The 20,775-nt window shown below is 36.0% G+C and overlaps 1 protein-coding gene across 1 annotated transcript in view; it reads left to right on the top strand.

The window, feature by feature from the left end:
- The window catches only part of KCNH1 (potassium voltage-gated channel subfamily H member 1), a 114,947-nt gene that overhangs the window by 35,161 nt on the left and 59,011 nt on the right, over positions 1-20,775 (top strand). Inside the window, exons 5-6 of the mRNA XM_039359656.1 lie at positions 412-530; positions 5,121-5,513. Coding sequence (XP_039215590.1) covers positions 412-530; positions 5,121-5,513 — 512 coding nt within the window. The remainder of the gene's footprint in view (positions 1-411; positions 531-5,120; positions 5,514-20,775) is intronic.

Here is a 20,775-nt window from a genome sequence, read left to right as displayed (position 1 = left end):
GGACAACTATGATCTGGATGACTGAGAATTCCATAGAAATTCACATATACAGTATGTCCAGTTGTGAGGCAAGTTAGAAACATGCAATAGCTCACAGGGTAACTGCTAAACTGAATTATCTACACAGTAGGAAGACAATTTGAAATAAATGTTTATAATTTTTTTATAATGAATGATTCCCTTTAAAAAGGTAGCTGCATGAGAAAGCCCATGACCACATCTTCACATTCAAAATGTTCAAAATCTGCCCATTACTTATTGTTGCCCTAAGGGGATGAATGATAAGCAATCTTTGTTGCTAGTATTTTTCTTAATTCAGGGTAGATTCACTGCATTGTTTTAGGTTAAAGGCTTTTATGTTCAAATTCTGTTCAACTGGAGTGGTAGTTAACTATTGTGCAATTTCTTTAGGTTGGGGAAAGTTTGCTCGTTTGACACGTGCACTAACAAGCAGCCGAGGTGTCCTGCAGCAGCTTGCTCCCAGTGTACAGAAAGGAGAGAATGTTCATAAGCACTCCCGTCTAGCAGAGGTAAAGTCTGGGTCATGTTTCTATTCTATCTGAATTTTATGAATGTTATAATAACTTAAAGAGCATCCACTCTCTTGGAACCAATAGCTTTCCCTCAGAAATGTTATCTGTTGTTGGGGAATCCACTGAGAGTTAACTGATTACAAGTCAAGGAGATTTAAGTTCCATAACACAGTCATGACCTGCCTGTTATAGCAAAATGAACAGTTTTACAGATGGAGCTGGGCTCCATTGAAAGACAGGCTTGGATTCTGAGGTTCTCTGTATGATACTAAGCCCTCTGTAACTAAGAGAGCATATTTTTTCCTCTCCAGCTGAAGACTGGGCTGATTATCTTTTTCTCTGTACCAGTTTGGAGCTGAAGATGGGAGTTGTCTCTTACCATAAATGAATGACCATAGATTTTAGGCTGGGTAAGACTAGGTCCCAACATTCAATACCCCCTGGTTCATTATACTGATGTTTTAAAATGCTTCAATAAAAGAACTGCTTAAATTTATTCAGTGAATAAAAACAATTCTGACACAAATGCTTTTATAATTCAAACATATTGGTGTATTACTCAATGCATTCTATAGGAGTGTAATTTAAAGTAACAGATCATGTGCCCCACATGCTATTTGTACTATAAAAGTTAAAGAAGTCTACTGTGAAAAATGTAGATTTAAATTTAGTTTTGCCATAGATGTATGCTGCTGTTTCTGCCATTGAACTCACATGTTAACCTTTGGAGTAGCTGATAGAGAATACAATTGAGTCAAAATTTCACAAGTAGGTACAATTCCTTGTTAGGCCAGAATATTGCATTTATGAGGCTGTAGAGATATTCCATTGCCTCTTTTTTATTATCAAATGAACAGACAAGCTGCATTGATTCTTCCTGAAAAAGCTGTTTTATGTACAATCTTCCATAGCTAACCTCTTTCTGCATACTTGTTTTTTGCCAACATGGAAGCAAGTTATAAATATTTTGCATTCAGAACCACTATCTGCTCTTTATAGAATCTTTTCTAGATTCTACTATAACTGAGTGGTTCTGTGCCCAGACCGCTGATCACTGGAATTACAATACTAATAGGGCTAAGGTTGTGATTCTTTTCTCTTTGTTCCTGGTTATTCCCTTTGTGGCTTTAATTCATGTCGTTCTGGATTCATTCTGCCTAAGCTTGTGAACTGAGAGTGAATTGTGTTATAGCATAAACTATGTTATGAGATGTATTTTGGGCACCTAATGGAAATATGATACTGTCTTTTTGTGTGGGAGAACATATAGGCTGTCTTCCCTGTTATCATCTTGGCATTCTGTTTTTGGCATATGTTAATAGATGTTTCCTGCTTTGGCAAAATGTGGGTGTTATTTAGTGAGCAACTTATGAATAACAACAGATTTTTTGGGATGTTGAAACATTGCCTTCCCTTCCCCATGATGCTTCAGCTATGCTTTTCATACTGCTACTAGAAAAAAAACTCAGACAAAACAGTACCCTACTTAGCTGGAGAAATATGGCTGCAATGTTGCTTTGCCTGCAGTTAGTAACATACAGCATAGTTTTCATTAAACATCCTTTACATGCAAATTTGGACGCATGTATGGGTTTTTGAACTGGGCATATTTGCTCAGTTCAATCTGAATGCAGTAAGTCTTAAGATCTGTTGTAAATTCTTTTCATATGTGACATCTCACTTGAAGGGGCCTTTTGCTTTTTGTTTGACAACTATGTACTAACTGATGGTACATCTGACAAGACTTCATATGAATTTAAATCAGGACAGCTGGTGAGTTAATTATAAACAATAAAGGTCAAGATTATGTTTCTGCACATATTAATTGCCAGTTAAATATTGCACTCATTATTTCAACATCACTGAGCCAAATTCTAATAGGGTTCATCAGGAATCAACAGATGTTGCAAAGAAAACCCAATGGAGAAGAGGACATCAAAAGAAATATTTATTAATAATAGCATCAGCAGTAATAATACATACTCATCTTGCAATTCCCTTGGAGGAAAAAAATTATACAAAATACTGAAATGAAATAAGATATAGTAAGCAAAAGAAATTAAAGGCATAAATTAAGGGAAATGAACATATAAATAAATTTATTTTATGATTACGATAGTATAATCTAGTTTATATCATTCAGTATATTTCTCCATACTTTTCTATCTTTCAAATCCTCTTTGATTTTACCATAACCATATACTGATTCATTTCTTGCCTTTGTCTTCAAATTCCCCACTTTTCCGTTTTGTTTTGAGAATTTCATCAACTTTATCTATCTACAACTTTCTCAATACTTTGTTTTAAAAATATTTTTTTCCTTGAATCAAGCTTAATTTCTGATATCTTTAAGGGCATCAGAATATTATTTTGGTAACAGAGCTTATATTAATTATATTTAATCTTCCATCCAAGCACTAAGTGGGAAGAATTCTGCTTATCTTCCAAATCCAGACCAATTAGCCAGGTGCTATTACCTGGTCAGTTCCTATTAACATACAGTACTTTGGAAATGACTTGGAAGAAGTGCTTCAGACCTCACAAAGATATGAACATAACAATTCTCCTCTAGCCATCAAAGCCATCCATCTTTTTTCAGGCTTTTAAGCAAGTTATGGCTATTTTAAGAGTGAAATTATTATTCAACTCCTTAAAGCAGCAAGAGCATCTATTTTCAAGATTGTGCAGAAGCCTGAACAAAACAATGTTTTTTTAATGAATAGCAAAGAAGTACTGTGCTTGTGCAAGGTCCAAAGGACTTCTGCATCATTTTCAAACAGTTTACATCTGTAATGTTGCTGAATTAGGCCATTTGGCAATATTCCTTAGCGGAAACATTCAGATGCAAAGCTCTCTTTCTTAAATTATAGATTTGATTAAAATCCACTCCTGCTTGGATTCTCTTAAAGTTAATGTATTCATATTAGTGAGAAAATGAAATACAGCCATAAGTGACTTGATCTGCATTATAGTTCAGCTGTCAAAAGAATATTAGTATAAGAATAATGCCAACTCAGAGAATTGGAATATACATTCTATATTTGTAATAGATTTATGAAATTCAGTGTAACCTTCAATAGATGGCTGGGAATCCAGGAACAAGAAGAAACCCTGCTTATATTGCTATACCCATTCATTTTTAACTATTTTAGACAATTTTAATTGTTCTTGTTTAACGATGTGATTCTTTCAGAATTCATATAACAGTACACAATATGCAAAAAGCCAGAAATGCATAGCCAACATACATGATTTCTTCTTCTTTTGAAATACTTTTGGTATTGTTCTGGATTTTAGATGCATGAGGGGATGCTTAGAATATCTGATTCCCTAGAACAGCTGCCCTGAATTAGAGCGCTCCTGAGAAATGGCAATGTTATCAAGACATCTTATGCCCCAAATCTTATGTTACATGTCAGTATGCAATTTCCACACAAACTCCAGCCCCATGACCTATTGCCACTATCAGACAGTTAATATCCTTCCTTCCTTCCTTCCTTCCTTCCTTCCTTCCTTCCTTCCTTCCTTCCTTCCTTCCTTCCTTCCTTCCTTCCTTCCTTCCTTCCTTCCTTCCTTCCTTCCTTCCTTCTCACATGAAAGTGACTCTGGGAAGTGTACAGCACTTAATTAAAAAACATAAATACACAAAAACAGTCACAATGAAAGAATAACTATAAAACAGGAGAGAATAATACTAACTACAGTAAGGGAACCATTGCATACTTTTCTCAGTCTCCTGGGACTCGCAGTCTTGATAACATAGCCAGATCTTGAGGGACTTGTGAAATGTTGAAAGGGATGGAGCTAATCTCACTTCCAGGGAGAGAAGGTACCACAAGGTGGGCACTGAGACAGAGAAGGCCCACCTCCTGGGACCTGCCAAATTTAATTCTCTGTCTCTGTCAAACCTAAAGGGGTAGGCAGATGAAATTGGGGAGAGGCGGTCCCTCAGATAACCCACCCCATGCCATGAAAGGCCTTATCTGATCATCTCAAAGGACTGACAGATCTTCTTTCCTCTTCTAACTGTTTTTTCATCAAAATGTATGTTTTTCTCACTGTGGCATTTAGGTTTGCCTGTATTGTGATCTAGATGCATTGCCTAAGAGTGATTGAGGAGGACACAGGTTTTAATGTATGTATTTATTTACACACAGATAAAATCAAGGTTAGATATCAGTTCTGACATAAGTTCTTGCATTCTTATTTTGTTTTTCTCCCTCCTGTAAACTGCCTAGAGTTGCTCGACTAAATGGTATAGATATGTTGGAGGTAAGTAGGTAAATAAATAATATACAAATAGTTTCCCATGTTGGAAGTAAGTAGGTAAGTAAACCATATATAAATAGTTTCCCATAAGTTCCAGTTCTCTAAAGATATTTAAAAAGTACATTTCACTGGCTTAAAAATAGCAATGCTGATGATTTATCAGGCAAACACTATAGGGAAAGTAACTTTTTAGGAAAGATGGTCCATGTAAATTAACAATATGGGAATATTAAAGTGTTTTGGTGTTTAGGTTTCAATTAGAAAATGATTTTCCTCTTCATTCATTCATCTCTCTCCCCCTCCCCCCCATTTCTATAGGTTTTGCAGCTGGGCTCTGAAATCCTCCCACAATACAAGCAAGAAGCACCAAAGACCCCACCACATATCATTTTACATTATTGTGTTTTCAAGACTACTTGGGATTGGGTGATTCTGATTTTAACTTTCTACACTGCAATTTTAGTCCCTTACAACGTCTCATTTAAAACCAAACAGAACAATGTGGCCTGGCTGGTAGTGGACAGCATCGTAGATGTCATTTTTTTGGTAGACATTGTGCTTAATTTTCACACCACATTTGTTGGGCCTGCTGGAGAGGTGATCTCTGATCCAAAGCTGATCCGAATGAATTACTTGAAGACCTGGTTTGTAATTGACCTGCTCTCCTGTTTGCCGTATGATGTGATCAATGCATTTGAGAATGTTGATGAGGTGAGTCTATGAATTTTGTTTCCATATTATTTTAAGCCATAAACTAAAACAGAATGAAAGGAGACCAATTTTATGGATTTATACCAGCTGTACTCTGTTCACATATATGCTTACATTAATAGTGTTTTGCCATCCTATACTACAACCATTAGTTTATAAGAACTTCAAATATAGTCTAAGTTTCACATGAAATTTACTTACTTTTAGGCTCAATTGTTTTCTTTAGGTATTTTGAAATAAAGTTGTAAGATGCATAGGCAACTTGAAACTCATACATAGGTGAAAGAATATGCGAATGTTCATGGTGCAAAAGGGCATCACCTATTTTGCTATAATGTGATAAGAGACATTGAAAAATAAAACCTTTGCATGTGTGTGTGTGCATGTGCTGTGTGTGTATTAAGTCTTTAAGATAAAAACTACTATAAATAATACAGGGTAAGGAAGAAAAAAAATAAAAATAAAAGAGAAGGCTAAAAGTGAAAGAAAGAAAAAATTCTGATCTTTACAGCAGTTAAAAGTACAATTATAAATTTACCTTTTTCCCTTAATTTACATCATGCCTCTTTTCCTTCTATAATCTGTCCTATCTAATAATCAAAACCATAAATTATAAGTTCATTTTTTTTGTTTTATGCCAAAAGCCCATATGAGGTTACTAGTCAGCAATAAATGCACATATTACCTTTTCTCTAATCAAAGAATTCAATTTGGCCATTTTAGCAAGTTTTATCATCTTCATCAACCATTCCTTCATTGTAGATATTGCCAAGTCTTTCCACTTTTGTGCATTGAATAATCTAGTTGTGGTTATCACACACAAGAACAAACTTCCGTGCCCTTTCCAGCTGCTTTAGTACCAAAAGGAAAACTTCTGGTCTCAATTGTATATTAATCTTTAAAATCCTCTGAATCAGTGTATGTATTTGAATCCAACATTTTTAGTGTTTTACATGTTCAGCATGATAAAACATGATAAAATTCCTGTTTGAATTTCCTACATAAATTTGAAATGCTTTTATAGATTCTAGACCCTTTCTCTGGTTTCATTTACAACAATACATTATTTTATAAATGTTCTCTTTAAGATTACAACATACTGTAGTGTTTCAGTCCCTTCAACCACATATTCACCCATTGTCTGATATCTTTATTATAATCAAAAATTTTAGCCTACTTTATCATATATTCTTTCACTTGTTCTGTTTCAAATCTCAATAAAAGTTTATACTTTTTAGCAATTACATGTTCATCATTGTGCACAATTTTATTTCAAAACCAGTCTTATAATGTTCAGTATCATAGCCAAGATAGTTTTGTGTTGAAGATCTGTGATTAATTTTCCTTGGAAGGGCATTTTGTAAAATAATTTGTCACAACTATACAGGTAGTCTCTGGAGATTCTTAGTCATCCAGATCATAGTTGTCCTAAAGGTGCTTTTTCAAAAGGCAACTGGGATTTGTTTTTCCTTGAAGATGTTTCGTTCCTCATCCAAGAAGCTTCTTCAGTTCAGTGAGAAGCGAAACATCTTCAAGGAAAAACAAAGTCCAGTTGCCTTTTGAAAAAATATGTTTGGGATATATTCAAGTAGTCCTTGACTTATGACCACAGTTGGGACAGGACTCTCAGATGTTGGGTGAGGTAGTCATTAAGTGAAATGTTACATGACTGCTTCGCTCAACAACCATAATCTTGGTACCCATGTCTGTGGTTGTTAACCAACCTTGTGAGTCCCAGGTAAGGAGCGCAGAAGCATGGGGGTGGGGGTGGAGGTGGAGGAGACCCTGGGAAGCCCAGCACAGGAAACACATGAATATCTCTGTCCTAAGCTCCTGAGAATCCTCCCTGCAGAAATCCAAGCAAGATTTTCAGCCCCTGGGGAAAAAAGACACTTGCGTGTGACTTTCACTGACCCTCTACCCCCCCACACCCTTCTGAGGCATACCCACTCCTTACCTTACTGCATTGCCTCTCTGCTCAGAAATTAAAAATCATCCCTGCCAAAATCCAAGCTGGATTTTCAGTCCTTGAGAAGGGAGACATGTGCAACCAGAGCCAGGCCTCCAAAGGTTTTTCTCTCTCTTCCCCGGAGTCACCCCATACTGTCTCTCAATTGACGGGATGAAAATCCTGCTTAGATTTGGGCTTCCTCTTTGGGGGGGGGGAGGGTTGGCTGAAAGAGTTCCCTGCCAAAAGCTTTCAACTCCATGCAAGCAGGCACAAAGGATTTCAGCTTAAGTCATTTTTCCCTTCTTCCCTTTTAAAAAAGCCCTCCTTTTCCCAAAGGGCCTTAATACCTGTTCTGATTTTTTTTAAATCTGTTAATAAACATATACAACTGACATCCTGGCAATCATCTTTCAGTTGTTATTAGTCTGTTCAATAGGAACCATGTATTTAATGAGTACCAGAATTCAGATTGTTTTATAACTTTCCATTTTCACCAAATGCATGGGCTTATATGTATTTTTACTACATATAATGAAAGGGGCCAGTTACTGTATATGCCTCTTTTTATTGAAAGAGTTTCAACTAACGTAATAGGAAAGGAATCTTCCCCTCCTTTCCTGTGAAAATGTATCCTGACTAATGCTTTTTATGTCAGAGATAATTAACAGCAAGAACAATGTAATTGCATATGCAAATATGATTCACTCAGATTCCATGAATAAGCTAAAAACACAGCCTTACTCAAATATACTATGTCTGATGTATTTACAAGCAGTCAGAAGCATGAAATCAGATCTTAAGAAGGAATGAGAAACATAAAAACAAAAACAGAATTTGAAATGCTAATAAAAAACCTGGACCACCAATGGCATTTACTGAGGTATGACACAGAGACAGAACGAGCAAAACATGATCAAAAGGATGGAAATCTTTAACACTTACAATACAGTAATGGGAAGAATAATGGACTAAATATGTCAGATTCGTGCCAAGTCATACCCAAATTGGTACAAAATGTTTTATAGATGATATACAATTCCATCAATAGTATTTAAGATAGACAAATTTATTTATTTATGAGACATATACCGCTTTAAGTGCAAGCACTCTCTAAGCAGTGTACACTAGTAAGCAATGTATATATATATTTACATTGCCCCCAACAATCTGGGTCCTCATTTTACCTACCCTGGAAGGATGGAAGGCTGAGTCAACCTTGAGCCGGTGAGATTTGAACCGCTGACCTGCTGAACACAGTCAGCTAAAGTGGCCTGCAGTACTGCACTCTAACTGCTGCGCCACCTCGTGACATGTTGACCATGTCATGAAACAGAAGGAATGTCTTATCACATGTGGTGGACAAGTTAAAAAATACCTGCAAAAAGCTTAGAAAGACATATACAGTAAAATGCAGAAAAATTTGGAATTTATATTTGAAATGAAAACACAACCTTTCCTACTAGGTATAATCTTAGAAAAAAACCAATAGGAAACAATAATTTAATGAGAAATATACTTGCAGTAGTAAGAATAAATGTTGCTGTATACTAGAAAACACAATTCTGACAATAATGGATTGGGAACACATAACACATCATATAGTATGTTAGATATAATCACTTAAGAGTTATTAGGAGCTCCAACATCTACAAATATTGCAAATTAGCAGGTATACAAAGAGGAGAAACCTAATATTTCTTTTTCCTTTTTCTCTTTTTCTACTTTTTGGTACTTTAATTCTTGTTAAAAAATTTAAAGTTAAATAAATTCATCTTTTTTCCTTTCATTAATATGTAAACCAAGTAACTATATAACAGATTTTAAAGTTAAGTATAAACACCAAACTATTATTATGTAAAAATACTTTGATGTAAGCAGTTTTTTTTCATTTTTCCTTTCAGTATTAAACCCAACTTTGAATTATTTTAGTGTTTGTAATATTGATAATCTAAACTGTAATTAATATTGATAGAATATATTTCTATATTTTCAAAACTCTTAAGCTATCTGAATAAGAGAATGTCAACTATCTTTAATTATATTGTATGAATGTCACTGTATTGATATAATACAATGTATCAAAATTTATAATAATATAGTAAAAAGGAAATATAGAAAAGAATATAAAAAACTCTATCCTGGGAGCTCTCCAGAGATCGTTGAAGGTATAGGAAGCCTGAGTGAAAGTCAGTAGAATATTTCCAATTTCACCCATTATGTCTAAAATATTTTTTTTATTATATGTCCAACATGTGACAAGCAATTTAACCTTTTTTTGCAGTTGGTGTAAAGATATATAGTATAATTACAAAAGTTTATATACGACTCTGAAATATTAACTTTCTGTGCAAATTCTCCCACGACATCTGATAAAGTAATATTACTTTTTTCTATTACCCTGTAATATTTGTTCTTCTTAAAATTCTAACAATATAAACCATATAATCATATGAACTTTCCGAACATAGTTTGAATAATTTATCAATACGTTTAAAGGTATTTATGTTTTGGTTCTAAGAATCTTGTTTAAATAGAGTAATGATAATGGTCTCTTGCTTGAGCAGGGGGTTTAGATAGAAGACCTCCAAAGTCCCTTACAGCTCTATTCTGAATGGAAAAATATTATTTAAGCTAAAATTTAAGTACTTCAGCATACTGCTATGTTAGGTTAATAAATTCTGTACTTTTATTGCCTTTCAATAGTCTTTCTATTTCATTCTTCTGCTTCTAAAAATTCCTTTCACAATATTTTGTGTTTCTAAGGATAAAGTGAGTTGCTATTAAATAGTAACTACATAAATTACAAAAAAAATGGCATATTAAAAATTTGAGATGTATAAAAAAACAATAAAATAAAACCTTGCTTTGCTATCAAATCACTAGCTTTTGAAAGCCTGCTAGGAAATTAGGAAATATTGAAATATGCTCTGGTGGCTTTGTGGAGCACAAAGGCTATATGGGTACTGCCTTCCTCTATATTTTAGAAGCTCTGTACATGAAAGGAAAAAATCCAGGACAGTCTTTGTTGACTTCAATGAAGACAACTACAGGAGAAGTTATTTTTTAAAAATATATCACCTCTTCTAATCTACATGTATACTACTCAAGTAGTTCCCAAAACTATACAATGAGAATATTAAAATCATTGCATCAAACGTATAGTGCTAGAAAGATACTGTATGGCCTATGATGATGATGATGAAGCAGATCCTAAAACTAACTGCAGCAGAGAACTAATTACCTGGAAAGCATTAAACCTTTATAAAGAGAGTTCATTGCACATCTCCCACTGATAACAGAAGTTTTAGAACAAGCTGAATGAGAATGTAAAATGGCTAGATCAATGCTAGATATCCTCAGGCCAAGTCTACTAGAGGGAAAAATTAAATGTCTAACTCTTCCCATAGGATGCCTCCTTATGGAAGCTTCAGCAAAAAAGTTTAACCTGGGAAAACAAAACACAATTGCTGTAGCCACATAAAGTGTATCTGAACAAGAGCCATGGTTATTCAGGAGTGTATTTGGGGCTGTGGAAGATCAGTGTTTCTTGCTGATGCAATTATGTTCATGTATTTTTATAGGGCTTACTTTTTTGTCTGATCACGCTTTTCATTCAATGCTAATTGTGGATGTAGTTTCTTAGAGACCTTGGGAATTGGCTGGCATAGAAGCTGCAGTAAATGAATAAATGTGTTGAAACAAATAAATCATTATATGGCATATTGGAATAGTCTAGTACATAGGACATACTAAACTATGGTTATATTTCCCATGACATGCTAAATCACAGATTAGGCTAACTTGTTTGAATTCAAGCTGTATATGACCAGTGTGGACTATAAAAATGACTCCAATTGCCATAATCCACTCCAATGCTTTAAAGAAAATATCACTCTGAAAGACGTAGAAAATTGCAGATTGAAGAAAGCACAGATTTCAGTCTTTTAAAGAGTATGACAGAACTCCTGAGGAGAGTTTCCTATGGAAAATAATTGGAATAGCAGCTGTTCAAATCCTGCATTCATGTTTGTGCATTCACATGGGATGAAAACAGCGAACTTATTATTTTGAATTTTTGAGTAGATTCTCCTATTCCCGGTTCTTTCTTTCTAGAAGCTTCCTGTTCCAGGTTCTGTACGATTGCTAGAACCAATGCTGATAGACTTTGGGACAAAATAATCAGATAATTGAATTTAAAAAATGGTTTACTGGCAAGTAAGTGGGGAGAGGAGAAAAATGTCTTTTAAAAATAAATCTGGAGGCTGCTTCTCTTAGCTACATTGTGTAATACTTTTATTTTACAAAAAAGATGATAGAATATAATATGACTAGAGGGAGAACTGAAATGGTTTTCAATCATACTAATCAAATGAACTAAGGACTTTAAAATCACACTCTGTGCCTTTTGGCTTTTTTTCTCTTGCATTGTAAGGTAACAGCAGGTGTAAGCTGAGTAATTTAGTTTGGATATAATCATTCCCTACTCAGAATGGATATTAGCACAATCTTTGCCAGTTGCCTGGTTTTTAAAAATGCTTTACCATTTCTAATGTCTGCAAGAATCCTGGAATATAAAGCATATGGGATGTGTATATGTGGAGACTTTATGGGTTATGGCTGTTATGTAATTTGCAAACTTGGCCTCAGTATCCAGCACAATGAGTCCAGTACTGGGTAAGGTTTATGTCCAGTGAGGCTGATCCCTGTTGAGAGCATCTCTTTTTTCCTACTTTTTCTTGGTAACATACAGCTCAGTCAGAAAAATGAACACTAGATTTGACTACAATGATCCATCACTTTTGAGACATGTTTGGGCCCTACTGAGTACTGTTAAAAGGTATGCTAATAAAAGGGATGGTTCTTTCAAATTCTTGTCTGGAATGTTATGGGATCTCCTGCTTGTCCAGGGGTTTGGACTAGAAGACCTCCAATATCCTTTCCAACTCTGATATTCTGTTAAATGTGCCCCAGTAGTCTGAGACAGGTTTTCACCTTACTTCTTTCAGGATCTTTGGGTCTCTGACCTGAAAAGTTAAAATTCTTTGTGTAAGCCTTCAACAGGCAGCCATGGCATTTGGCCTTGCTGATTCACACATTGGCCATTCCTGCTAGATGAAGGCTGCAGAACATAGGACTGCAGCCTTCTTTTATGTAGTTCATCTTTTTTCTAACCTTGCACTAATCACTCATTAATTCACTTACACATGCCTTTGCTGTCTTCCCATCCCCTTCTCTATTCAGTGCAGTGCTTGCCTCCTGGTTGTTGAATTTCTTGGTTATGTCCTGTGGGATGCATCCTAAATATAACTGCATCTGGATCAAGCCAAAATATAATTTTAAAACTGTAGTTTTACTTTATTTGTCCTGGCATGAGCCACACTATTTGATGGTTTACTGAGGTTGCTAAATTGAGCATAGTCTTTCATTCTTATTAGGCTTAGTGGCAGATAACATTTTCTTGCCCAGACAAATCAGAGAAATAATTAATAATGGGCTAAGAGGGATTATTAGTTCATTTAGAAGCTACCTCAAAAGTGGAAGCAACTCTGGATGAAATACCATGCTATTCCCATTACAGCAGAAGGAAACAATGGATATGATTCTATGCTCACTTAAACAAACAATTTAGAACATACATGCCTTATAGATTAGGGCCAGTTTTTGTGTGGCTGGTGTTAGCATCTGGTGTGAACTGAGAAAAGTGGTTAAATCCAATAGTTTAAACTAAGTATGTTGAGTAAATACTACTGGCAGATGCATTTACTATTTCTTCATCAACTGATATGTTTCCTTTGCTTTGAAAAAATATGTATGTCATGACTAACCTCATGGTAGATAAGATAAAGATAGGCAGCCTACATAACTTTTACAGACTGTTTAAATTGAATAAATTAAGGATTAAAATTATATCCTGGAGATAATACTATATTTGTCACAGAAGTGCAATTGATCATGTTAAGTTGTGCATTACTGTACTTGGAAAACTCACTATCAAAGCAGCACTTTACACAACTAAGGGACAGATCTATATCTTCATAATTTGGCCTTCTGGTTGTGACATTGAATCAATCAGCATCTGAGAAGCTACTATGTAGTCCACATAAGCCTACAGGCTAATGCACAAGGGAATAGTATTTGCCTCTGGATTGAGGGAAATATAAAATATTTGAGAACTGGGAGGGACAGTATATAGTTCTAGTATTTGGGTAGTGAATCCTCAGAAAAATAACATAACTAAAAAGTTTAAAACAAATATATTAAAAGTCATTTACATTTTTGCTTATAAATATTATGGGAATCTAGCAACTGACCAATACAGTATCAATAAGTAAGCAGGTTATTGGCCTCCAAGATTTGCAGAAAATAATCACATAATTATCTTTGAAAAGATAATGTATCCTTATATTATCCTTGTAAGCTCCCCCAAATCACTGAGGATGAGTTGGGAGGATGTATAAATTTTCTTAAATAAAAATATATTTAAAATAATATGAATAGTCAAGGAAGGGATGGCATGAAGCCAACTGGCAAATGACCAAGAGAAGTTCAATATGGAGATTCAAGTTCAGTACATGCTTAGTCCTGAACTGATGCTATGGAGGAATTCCTCAAGGGTTTTGCTGGCAAAGTAAATGTAAGAGATGAGTGAGAACAAGAGAAGCAAAAGGATGAAACAGCTTCTGTTAAGTGTTGGTGATAGTCAATGGAGAACAACAAAGTCCAAGCACAGATCCCAGTGGAGAGCATTAGCATAAGAAACACGTGTTTCTATATTTGGTTTGTACAAAAAGTGGTTTGAGAATGTGAACATTGAAATGCATTATGGGCTTAACACTTTTAACTTGATTCCAGAAATATATAGTCCCTGCTTTGTATGCTGTCTTAAAATTGCTCACATCCTGTCAAGCGCAGAACATATTGGATGAGGCTCTTTGTTTGGCATTTTACACACAAAACATTTATGCTTTTTTAAAAAAAGGCTACCTTATACATTGATTTATTGATTTTGAAGTGATTTATTTATTTCATTGTATTTTTATGTTCACCCATCTTGTCAAAGTGACTCTGGGTAGAGAGTTTAAAGTGGCAACATAACAATAAAATTAGAGATATAAACAGAAGCAAAACTGTAGCAACGGAAGATAGCTTATAAACAATTTGTGTCTACCAGTGGACATTGCCTGACAATAGGAGATTAACTGGCATCTCTTGGGTGTGTATGTATATGATGCATTCTGCCGCACAGCTCCCAGAGACCGGTGAGGTCCCATAGATTGGGCCTCCTTCAGGTCCCGTCGGCCAGACAATGTCGGCTGGCGGGCCCTCGGGGAAGGGCCTTTTCTGTGGTGGCTCCGACCTGGTGGAATCAACTTCCCCCCGAGGTTCGAACTACTCCCACCCTGCCGGCCTTTAAGAAAGCCGTTAAAACTCTCCTGTTCCGGCAGGCCTGGGGCTGATGTCCCCGGGGGGGCGGGATATGATCGGACTCGCGGTATGACTGGATTATTTTATTCTTTTATGACTGTTTTTAACCTTGTACGCCGCCCTGAGTCCTTTGGGATTGGGCGGCATATAAATATTTGTAAATAAATAAATAAATTGTAAATAAATAAATGCAAACAAATCAAAATCTAACCGCACATAACTGCAGCAAGCTAAATCTAACTGCAGCAAGCACAGCATTTTATATTGCTATAGTTGGCACTAGAACAGAGCACAAACACCTCAGGCAAGTTATTAAAAGTTAGGCAGCACGAAGAATCAACCAGCTGAGTGGATTCTGGAAGTGATAGCAGAGTCACGTCTGAATAAGAAGCAGCAGTAATGCCATTAGAACCCAATGTGCTGTCAGAATGAAGTCACATGGATCATGTCTTGACAGTGCAAACAATGCAGTTATATAATTTGCATTAGTTGGATCAAGACAACCTTGTGCAATTTACACAATCACATTTGAGGTATCATTTCTCCCTTTCATCCACCTGCAGATGTCCATGGCCGGAAGGTGTATAATCTCTCTTCTAAATATGGACAAAGCTATCCTCAGTTCATTCCTGTCATTTCCACCTCTGTGTGTGATTTCTTAAAAAACGCACATAATTCATGTATGTTATTTTATTTTATTCATGTTTGAACGAATGGAGGCAGTTTGACACATGTTTTTGCTTAATTTCTACCTGCTTACAATCAGTTTTTTTCTGCTTGTTTATGTGTATTTTTTCCTCTTTAAAATTACCTTGAAACAATCTGAGAACTACAAATACTGAAAAATAAGTGCAGGTGAATAAATGCAGCTGTCAGGCAAGGCAAGGCAAGGCAAGGCAAGGCAAGGCAAGGCAAGGCAAGGCAAGGCAAGGCAAGGCAAGGCAAGGCAAGGCAAGGCAAGGCAAATGATTTCCAGAAATCAGTAAAGCAATCAGCTTCTATATTTGAAGGAAGAGACCCCTTTGAGGCTTGCACACAAAATCTCTCAGCAGATGAGGAGTGCCAGGAGGGAGAGCAAGTATAATGGTTAAGGTATAAGGCTAGAAACTGGGCGACTGAATTCTAGGCACAAAAGGCACCTTGGGCCAGTTCCTTTCCCTTAAACTGCAGAAGGAGGCAATAGCAGAGTCTAGTCCAGGTAGTCATTACAAGTCAACACTGACTTGAAAACACACACACACACACACACACACACACACACACACACACACACAAGTAAGTCACCAAAGTAAGTACATCTTGAGGCTATCTACCACATTCACCCATAACTCATTTTCACATGCTGACCTGCTCCTACCCATCATGGTGACTTAGATAAATGACTAGGTTCTTCTATGGATGCATGACAGAAGACCATCATTAGATTGGATTGGTTTAATAATTGAAAGCCACACTGGGGCTCTTGGGGCATTCAGCCCCCAGCTTGGCCACCATATTTGATTACACCACTAGATCACTGTAATGCATTAAAGGAGAAATTAAATTTGCAAGGTTTCATAATGGTCAAAAATAGTGAGGTAAAAAGTGTCTATATGTTCAGAAGCAAGAATCTACCTCAAAAAATTTAAAGCTCTTTTATAGTTTTATTCTCTGAATAGATAAAGCATTTATATTTCATCAAATACAGAATTTATAAAATACAGATTCACTCAGGGCTTCAAAATATATGACACAGCCAGAATCAGTGGGAAGGGAGTAATAGGAAAAAAATCAAATTATGATACTGAGCAAGATATAGCAAATCTGAGTCCCTAGTTAATTCTTAGATGCTCCCATTTTTGAAGCTAAATGTGTGTAAGTGATTTCCCACCAATCCAGGTTTGGATTAGTTACAGAATTTGCTTGAAAAATGCCCATCTAATCCACATTGATGGAAGAAGATGAATATGGTTTTAAAATTGGAGTTAGAAACATCAATAAACTGCATTATACTAATGAAACTACTTTGCTGAATGAAAATGAAAATGAATTGCAAGCTGTAGTAATGAACGTCAAAGAAGACAGTGAATAAATGGGACTAAAATTAAATATGAAAAAGACCAAAATAATGACAGCAGTCCCAGACTGTCAGTGAAGATACCAAAGTGGTAGATAGTTTTTGTCTTTTTTTTTTTCAATCAACCATCCACAGTAAAGGAAATAGCTATCAAGAAATATTCAATAAATTAGCTCTTAGTAGAGTGCAACAAAAGCCTTGAAGAAAATATTCAGATTTGTCGAATACCTACCAAGATAAGAATTGTGCAGCCAATCATTTTCCAGGTAGCCTTCTGTAGAAGTAAAACAAAGCAGGATACAAAGAATATTGATGCTCTTGAACTCTGATGATGGAAAAGATTCCAGAAAATACCATGGATTGTCAAGAAAACAAATGGATTGTAGAACAAATCACTCCAGAAATTTTGATCAAAACACAAATTATGAAGCTCAAATTATCCTGCTTTGAATAACTATGTAAACAAACTGTTTTTTAGAAGTCCTTCACAGTGGGAAAGGTGGAAGGAAAATAAGAAGAGGAGAATCAGTGCCAAAGTGGATGAACTCAATTACAATAGGTGTTGTATTGGAATTGCAAAGGACTAGAATGGGAGACATAAACCTGGAGAAAGGCTATTTTAGTGGCTGCTAAGTGTTGAAAGTAACTTGACAACATATAATCAATCAGTCAATCCATACATACACATCATATTATGGTTGATTCAGAGAAAGGAAATTCCTGTGTACCTGTTTTTCTTTCTGCAGGCTGATTGGATTCTGTTGTTTCCCACCTACCTGGCTCTCACATCTGAAATTTGGCTGAGGAGACAGAGAGTTAAGGCAGGGGTGTCAAACTGCCAGCCTGCGGGCCAGATGCATCATAACGAAACCATGCCCACCCCATTGCTGGCAATGGTGAAAAAGTCATGATATATTGCAACATGTGACGTGACATTGCAAGTTTGACACCCCTGAGTTAAGGCAAAAGTTAATTTAATTGTCCAGAACAGGCTTGCTGCTTTCCAGGAGGGGATTGTCCATTTGGCAGCCACTCCACCTCCTGGTTAGGAGTCCAAGTATAAATCTTGCCTAGGAGTAATCTATAGGAAATTTCCCCTGTCTCACGGAGATACATTATTCTCATTAGGTGATGAAAAACTTCATTCTTCCTGGAGTTACATTAAATTTATCTGGCAAGGAATCCAGGGATTGATGCAACATAGAGCCACTTACATTGACTTGCCACATCAGGTCCAGCAGAAGGGGCATAGTGCAGGTTCTATCAGCCAAGGAGCTTCATTTGGTGGGATCCTGAAAGACAGCCTTTTCTGCTGTTGTACCTGCCCTCCAGAATTTCATTTCTTCTAAGGTGAGATTGATTCTAGCCCTTCTGACCTTCCGGAAGGCCCTTAAAACTTGGCCCAATATGTCATTTGGCTGTGAGATCCCAAGGCAATATGCAGTGCATTAAATGGTTATATTGTTAAAGTTTACCCTTCCGTCTTTTTAGTATTGTATTTTAAATGTAATTTTAATTTTTTAAAATTGTTTTTAATGGTAGAAGATTATGATTTTATTTTGATTGTATGCCATCTAGAATCAAGTGAGATGAGCACCCATATAAAATAAGTAAATTTAAAAAACAAACAAATAGTTGTGGTAAGCTTTGTGGCAAATGGCAATTGCTAGATCTCTCCTGACTTTGGGGCCATTTGATCCACAGTTTGAGTCAACTGTTCATTTTGGGGGAGTTAACTCCTACTGATGTTGGGTTGTGTATGTTTATTGCTGAAGTGACCTGTTCAGTGATCGTTGGGTCAGTAGAAGTGTTTGTGGCTGTGGTTTAATTATAAAAAACCTAGTAAGAAATCACCAGAGTTAATTCAGTCTTTTTTTTGGCTGACATGGCAAATAGTGCAAGAAATGATTTCCAGGACATGAAGGCTCTGATAAATAGATTAACTGTTGCAAAACTGTGAAGAAATTATAAAAGAATTCAATGGCTGCTATGGATCAAATACAAGTCCTAGTCTTGCTATGATCAGTTTTTTTGCACCTCTTGCTTAATTTTCTGTACTTCATTCTCCTCTCATTTCTGGTAATAGGCCTGAACCAAGCAAATACAATGCTTGGCTGTTAACAGTGAGGAAAACACTTAACAAACAATGCAATTCACATTAGATTACTAGGCTTTTCTTATTTTTTCCAGTGGCTTGCTTTTCCTGCTGCATTTAAGGTGCTTAATGCTTGTAAACTGTTAAAATAGGTGTTAATGAAATAATGTAGATAAATAGTTTGCTTTCCTTGTGCTGTTTGTGTTGAGTGAGCATTTATTTCCTTAACTGAAGGCTGACTCTGCTCAGAACCTTGGGGAAGGACAGCATTCGGACTCATTTTGACTCTGTTCATTCCTATGAGTATTTTCATGGTTTCAAAATTGTTTTAAATTTTGTAATGTATGATTTCTCTGCAAATTGATTGGTAGCAATCAGCATGGGCTGCTACTTTTTTTACTCTAACAAGGGAATAAGGGACACCTAACTTATATGAGTTTGGATTGTTTCCAGTGGCCAGAAAATGCATTTCATTTTGACTTTTGTTTCTGATTAAATATTCAGATGTTGGCATGCAAGAATAAGGCTGGAATTTGTGACCTGTTTTTATTTTGTGTGTCGCTGTGAGTTCTTATGGCAAGGAGAGTCAGTGAAACTAGCTGTGATATAGATTGTGTTTTAGTTATGGGCTGGGCTGGTGTTTCTACTTATGTGAAATTTGGAACTGAATAGAGCAGCTAAAGTCAACCTCTTTAGAAAGCAATTTTAATTCCTTTTTCTTCTTTCTTCATCTCTGGATCTCTGGTTTTTTTAATAAGAAATAAAGATTAAAAATTCTTAGTGAACCAATACAACAGTCTCATTCTGGAAAAGAGATTTAGCCGATTAATACACACATTCCCACCAAGTCATCCTGTGGAAGGAAGAGGTGATATCACTTAGCATTTCTCTAGTAAAGTCAGAGGGAAAACAGATTTATCCAGAGTCAAATGGCCAATGGTAATAACCTTAGTCAGCTCTCCCCAAGAGTTGTTGAAAGGCTTAAAATTGGATATAAAGTTTAGTGAATGATCTGGAACATATTTACCCACTACCCAAAAGGTAACACTTTGCAGTCTATATCCATTGAATATGTATCTCTGCTTTTCACCATTTATAATTTCAGTTAGTAGGTTGCATTGTGTGATAAAGAATGAAGAATTCAAGATAAATGTTTGTAGGAGAAGACCTTGTACTAAGCCAGGTTTCAAGCCATACTAATGGTACATTAGAATTCACCTTATCACCAAAATCACACATATTTATAAATACTGAATGCTAGTATCTAAAATAATTGTGATATAGATTTCCAGTACAAGTAGACTTATGACCACAACTGAGCCCAAAATTTATGTTGCTAAGTGAGACATTTGTTAAGTGAGTTTTGCCCCATTTTATGCCTTTTCTTCCCACAGTTGTTAAGTGAATTACTGCAGTTGTTAAGTTAATAAGATGGTTGTTAAGCAAATCTGGCTTCCCCATTGACTTTGCTTATCAGACGTTTGCAAAAGGGGATCACACATGACCCTAGGACACTGCCATGGTCATAAATATTGGTTGCCAAGCATCCAAACCATGGGGATGCTGCCATGGTTGTAAGTGTGAAAAACAGTCATAAGCAGTGGTGGGATCCAGCCAGTTGGCACCACTTTGGCAGAACTGGTAGCTAGTTTTTTGTTGCCCAGGCCCAGAATGGACTTCTGGAAGCAGCATCCATGTGATGCTGTTCACATATTTGAATCCTATCACTGCTCAT

This window comes from Crotalus tigris, unplaced genomic scaffold (assembly GCF_016545835.1).
Source record: "Crotalus tigris isolate CLP2741 ecotype Arizona unplaced genomic scaffold, ASM1654583v1 scf7180000019097.2288821080:1192077, whole genome shotgun sequence".
Lineage (NCBI taxonomy): Eukaryota > Metazoa > Chordata > Lepidosauria > Squamata > Viperidae > Crotalus > Crotalus tigris.
This window is presented reverse-complemented; position numbering and strand designations above follow the sequence as displayed.